The 6000-nt window shown below is 45.2% G+C and overlaps 1 protein-coding gene across 3 annotated transcripts in view; it reads left to right on the forward strand.

The window, feature by feature from the left end:
- Positions 1-6000, forward strand: part of Vit (vitrin) — a 100500-nt gene that overhangs the window by 65753 nt on the left and 28747 nt on the right. For 2 of the 3 annotated variants that reach the window (XM_070025363.1, XM_070025366.1), the window contains one exon: positions 5323-5367. The exons of the other annotated variant lie outside the window; for it this stretch is intronic. In XM_070025363.1, the coding sequence (XP_069881464.1) occupies positions 5323-5367 (45 nt within the window). The remainder of the gene's footprint in view (positions 1-5322; positions 5368-6000) is intronic. 3 annotated transcript variants of the gene reach the window in all.

Genomic DNA, 6000 nt, shown 5'->3' on the forward strand with positions numbered 1-6000 from the left:
GCAAGCCCCCTAGCAATGGGCTTTGTGGTATTTGCACGTATAGACAGCCCCCCCCCATCATTGACACGCTCATCCTTGGCCTTGTTCAACTCTGGGTCACCAGAGCGTGTGGTTATGCCATGCTATCTGAACTTCCAGAAAATATCTTGGTTTGCTCTGTTCTCAGTAAGATAGAGGAAATATTCCCAAAGGCTCAGGAGCCTCTCATTACCTTATGTTCCCCCAAAAGGTCCCCCATCTATGAAGCCTTTGCACCCACAAAGCCGATGGGCCCAGGCTGGTCTTTGAGTTGAAGTGCACATATTCAGTCACAGCCGTGAATCAGATAGGACACAATAACCATCTCCACCTCCTGCCTGATCACCTCGGGCTTGTTTTCCGGTTGCATGCTGCCAGGTGCACCCAGACCCAGCCTGTTTTCTCTCCCCTGTCCACCCCCTGATTGTTTAATTATCTGAGTCTTTGTTCCTTCATTCTTCCAAGAATTACATCCTGCCCCACTGACCCACAAAGATCTTCCTCGCTCCTGCCCCTCCCCTCTGCCACTGCCTTTTTTCTCGCTGCCAGTCCTAAGGCTTGAACATGGGACCTAGACACTATCCCAAAGGGGGGAGGGGAACTCAAGGCTAGCATTTGACCACTTGAGCTACAGCTCCACTTGCAGCTTTGCAGGTGGTTGAGATAAGAGTCTCACAAACTTCCCTGCCCAGGAGGGATTTGAACTGTGATCCTCAGATCTCAGCCTCCTGAGTGGCTAGGATTACTGGTGTGAGCCACCAATGCCTAGCTTCCTAGCTTCCTTTTTAACCTTCAGCTCCTCCCTGTTATTTCTGCTCTTCTCCTCACCGTGGTGCTGCAAACCGCTATGCACACCTTAGCCCTCCATGAACTCCCAGGGTCTCTTTGCCTAGGAAAACTTTCCTAGGCAAAACTCTGCCTAGACTAGTCATGGCACCCCATAATGACTCCTGCCAAGGAGGAAGCCATTTATATAACCCAAATGAAAGCAGGTAAGAATATTGGGGTTCTTAAGTCTCCTTCAACCAGCTTTCACCTCAGACTAAGTCCTGTATATGAAAGCAAGGTGCCCGGTCATTTTGTTATATATGAAATGATCAGATCATGGAATTGTAAAGAATTGGATAGAATACATCTGGTCCAATTTCCTACCAAAAAATTACACAAATCCTTTCTGGTATGCAAGACTACAGCTGTTCCCCTCTATCAAGTAAGTTCACATGGTGAGAATTTCCCAGCCCCTTCTCCTAGAGGATGGCATTGTTAGATGTAATTACTAGCAATTCACTTCTAAGCCAGTGGGTCTGCAAGTGTAGTCAAAGACCCTTCTTTCATTCATTCTGTGGGGTCATCCATGGACTACATCAGCGTGGGGGCCAGGTCCTCTCCATGGCCTTCAACAACAAAACAGATCACAACCAATGCTTCCCTTAGGACTGGCATTCTTCTGTTTGGGAAAGTAATCATTTTTTTATTTTTTACTAAAAATAAAAGTGTGTGTTAAAACATAAGAAGTATATTATTTTAAATGAATGACCAGCTAAGCAAAGTGCTAGTTAGTATTGTTTCAAATGAGAAAATGCTTAAAGTCTATTCTTTTTTATTTTTAATTATTTCTGTGTGTGTGTGTGTGTGTGTGTGTGTGTGTGTGTGTGTGTGTGTGTGTGTGTGTGTGTGTGTGTGTGTGTGTGTGCCAGACCTAGGGCTTGAACTCAGGTCTGGGTGCTGTCCCTGAGCTTTATATCCCTCAAGGCTAACACTTGAGCCACAGCTCCACTTCTGACCCTTTTTTAGTGGTTAATTGGACTTTCCTGTCAAGGCTGTCTTCAAACCATGATCCTCAGATCTCAGCCTCCTGAGTACAGATGTGAGCTATTGACACCTGGATCTCTGGTTGTTGTTGTTTTTTAAGTAGCTGTTGAAAGGGATTTCAGTTCCACTGGTCATGAGTAAGTACCAAGCATCTTGATCAATGTTGCTCCTTCCATTATTTCTCCCCTCATCTTTCCCCACTATGTTCTACTCTTGCTTGTTTTTTATAGATTTTTAAGCTAGGGTCTTACTGTGCACTTTCTATGTGAAATTCCCAGGCCTCCTGCTCATTTGGGGTACAAGAGTCACAGGCGCGTACCACCATGTCCAGCTTCACACTTTTCCATTCTAAATAACAACCACAACCAGCACTAAGCCTCCCCTCAGAAGCTCTTCAATAATTTTAATAAGAAAATAATTTTAAGAACATAAAATAGGTTGCGACTCTGGGCGGCTCTTGGATTTGAGAACATTTTCAGTCTATGAGTCGCAACTCTGTGCCGCCTTTATGTGCCTTCTTTCCCAGAATGAACAGCTCCCGTCCCTCCAACGGGCCCTTACATGGCTTGGCAGTACACAGTCTAGCTAGGCTCCCAATCATGTTCATGGAGCAGCACCCCAAGAACATCCTGGCTCCAGCCAAGGAAAGCTCCATCTCACCATTGGCTCTTCATCCCCAAGATCTCTCCCCTGTACTGCTGCTATGCAGGCAGACCACTCCAAGCCGGTCTCTGTGTATGAGTTGATGGACCCATGCTGGAATACCACAAGCAGTATCTGAGTCACATTAGCTTCACAGGCCTAGAAACTCAAGCATGGGATTAATGTTGTTTCCATGAGAAAAGATTATCATCAGATCCCAGGTTTATATTTGAGTTACCTTCCACATCTCACTGTAGGATGATTATAAACCTGGGGCTGGTGATGCATTGCCCCAGTGTGGTGTGGTGGCTGGGCCCCAGCCCATGTGCAGCAGCTGCTAGGGTAGCGATGGCTTGGCACAGCCGCAGGGCTCCGTTCTTAGTGCTTCTCACGTCTGTCCTGCAAAAGGAAGTTCTTTAGAGGAAAATGTGCCACCCTGGGGACATGGGGACAGGAGAAAGGGAGGGAGGCTGGCTGTGTCCCCCAGCGCCCAGGCCTGCTCAACTTTCAGAATGTCACTTCCTCCTCAGAACGGCTCCCCCAAGGAACCTGGGAAACTGAGAGTTACCTGGGCTTTTGTTCCCCATAAAACTAACATTTAGGATCCCTAAGGGTCAACGTGTCGCAGCTTCTGCTTGGGTATTGTGCTGCTAACTTCCAGATGTGCAGGGGAGCAGAAGGATCTGGAAGCAGTAGAAAGAACATCGCTGAGTTCTAAAGGGGCAGCCATGGTTCCAGGCCCTTTAGAAGGCTCAGCCACATGAGCAGGAGTTACAGAAGTCTGTGCCTGGCCTAGCTCTTCCGTGGCCTGAAAGCCCAGAGATGGTGGTAAAGGGCAGGCTCTGGAGAGTGCCACGCTGGGCCAGAAACTCAGCTCTGCCACTCCCAGTTCTCTTAGCTATAAAATGAGGTCATAACTGCCCCTGACTCTGAGTTACTGCCACCCAAAGTTTCCAAGTGCTGACACCTGACACTGAGCAAACTCTAGACACCTATTCATTGTTTCTACAAGGAAGTTACTCCAAACCCCTTTTCTCTTCTGTCCAGCTGACTCATCTGTGAGATAGCCAGGCAAAGAATGCCACAAAAATCATTTCTTGCTTTTGCAAGAGTGCCATGCTTTTCTCCACAAATGTATACACACATGTACCTCCACTTTATTCAGGAGAACACTGCAGGGGAACAGGGGAGCACCCCCTCCCACACACCTGTGCTTGGTGGTCCTAGGATGGATCTTTTTCTCCCCCATACCTCCAGCTTCCTCTCAGCCTCCAGAACACATCTTCACAAATCTACCCCTCATTATGACTAAGGCACAAAGTCCTAGATGTCCAAATCTTTTCAAGCCCTTGGCTTTTAGATAAATATAAATTGGTTCAAATTTGTTCCAAACGAAAGCGACATTAATAAAACAGGCTTGGAAATCTCTGATGTCAGGGGACTGTTTACGTAAGACAATGACCTACATGGCAGTCAAGGGCAACTTGGTGGCCTCTGTTGGGGAGGGGATTTGAGGGAGGGGGTTTGGGGGCAAGAATTAAAATAAGTCACTGAAAATAGCATAATTTTTTTTTTCTAAGAAAAGAACAAAGTACTTATTTTCCCCAGTAGGTGGCAGTAGTTACAAGGCTAGACAAGTAGAATGTTAAATGAGTCACAATACAACTATTTTGAATGTGGAGCCCATCTCACTCCATCTACCACTGCTATTTATTAGGAAGTCAAGGTCCTCTGAGGGTACATGACTTGTTCAAGGTTTAGTCAAGTAAAAATCAGTGTTACCATCAAGCCAGAATGTGGGAGAGCCTTTATTGCTTTTTCAAAGTGTCCAGTGGCTTAATCACACTGGGGGGGGGGGGGGGGGGGGAGGGATCACTGGAGTGTGCTAATGACTTCAGCCAGCAACAAAGCAAACCGTCCGTCTCTGAGAGGGAAGGAGAGAGAAAGACAAAAACATCTTTCTGTGTGTATAAGTTATGAGGCTCCCGGACATATTTATGCTGCCTTTGAGTGGCGATTGTCGGTGGTATCTTCCCCAAAGAGATCAGGGGTTACTGGATAAGTGTCTCCCTTCCCCAGAATCCTCTCTAGGTGTTACATTGTTTTATTTACTTAATGCACAATATAAGAAGCAGGACTTTGGAAACAATCGTGAACAAATCTGCCCTTCTAAACAGTTTCAGCTAAGATTATTCGAACAAATAGGAGGGACAAATATACCTAGAATGGTCTTATGCCATATTGAGTTTTTAATAAGTAAGAATGAGTGGGTAGGTGGGTGGAGAAATGGATGGATGGATGGATAGATGAAAATTTAGGTCTAAAATTTTCATATCTCAACAAAATTTCTCACAGTTTTGATCATCAAAAATAGAAAGAAAGAAAGAAAGAAAGAAAGAAAGAAAGAAAGAAAGAAAGAAAGAAAGAAAGAAAGAAAGAAAGAAAGAAAGAAAGAAAGAATATGCTACTCTGACTGGATATGTAATAAAGTCTCTTTCTTTAGAGTGTTTGAAGCACCAACCAGTCATTCACTCGGCAAGGAGGTTGAAGAAGGTTGGGGCACTTTGAAAAATATGAGCCTTTTAAAGAATATTAGAATATATATTATTGCATGATTCTTGTTGCTTATGAAAGAAAAGAAGCAGGCAAAAATGCTTTTCCATCAGAATCAAAGCGCTGTCGATGAGAAGTCACACCGATTACATGTTGCTTCAGCCAAAATCCTAGTCCTGTGCTCCTTTCCTGAATTTTCTGCCACAATCAGGACATTACCCTGGCAGGCAATTCTGGGAGCTTTTGCTTACTTGCATTTAAGTAACCCGTCTGTTTCTTTTTAATTTTGAAAATCAGGAGAAGTGGATTTGTGGAAGCCTGGATCAGTCCTTTTAGATGCAGGTAACTATACAGCCCAGTTTCTCAGTGGTGATCCAGGAAGACACAGGGGCTTGCAGAATTAGGAGGGTCAGAATAATGTTGGTACCCAAGCAGCCTTCCTACTTGAGATAGTCCCATCTTGCAGAAGGCACCTTGAAACTTTCCTAGGGGCAACACTGCATTAACAAAGGGAGGAAGCAAGCAGGAAGGAAGCTAGATCGCAACCCTACGCGTAGGTTTAGACCCTGGCTCTGTCTCGGCACACTTGGACAAGCTCTTTGTACCCTCCTTTCTTTTTCAAAAAATGGTATTCCTGCATCTCTTTACACCGACCACTGCTGTTCTCTGTTTACTATGTTGAAGGTTTGAAACTCCCTCCATAAAGCCTTCCAGGAAGATTTTACAGGTGGGGAAAACAAATAGTACAGGAGGACATGACCCCCTAAACTTCATTGCCACCCCCCTCTGACCCTTCAACCGGAGCCTTGAAGGTGTTTTCCTGAGAGACTTCTGACTGAGAAATGCTGTTAGAGATCCAAAGCAAAACTTTTTAAATGAAGTGAGGAAGTGGGACGAGCTAGCTGACCTTCAGTGGAAGGATGAAATCATGTGCTTTGCAAACTGGAAAAAATAACACACAGGGAAAAGCTGACT

This window comes from Dipodomys merriami, unplaced genomic scaffold (assembly GCF_024711535.1).
Source record: "Dipodomys merriami isolate MVZ:Mamm:240054 unplaced genomic scaffold, mDipMer1.0.p SCAF_17, whole genome shotgun sequence".
Lineage (NCBI taxonomy): Eukaryota > Metazoa > Chordata > Mammalia > Rodentia > Heteromyidae > Dipodomys > Dipodomys merriami.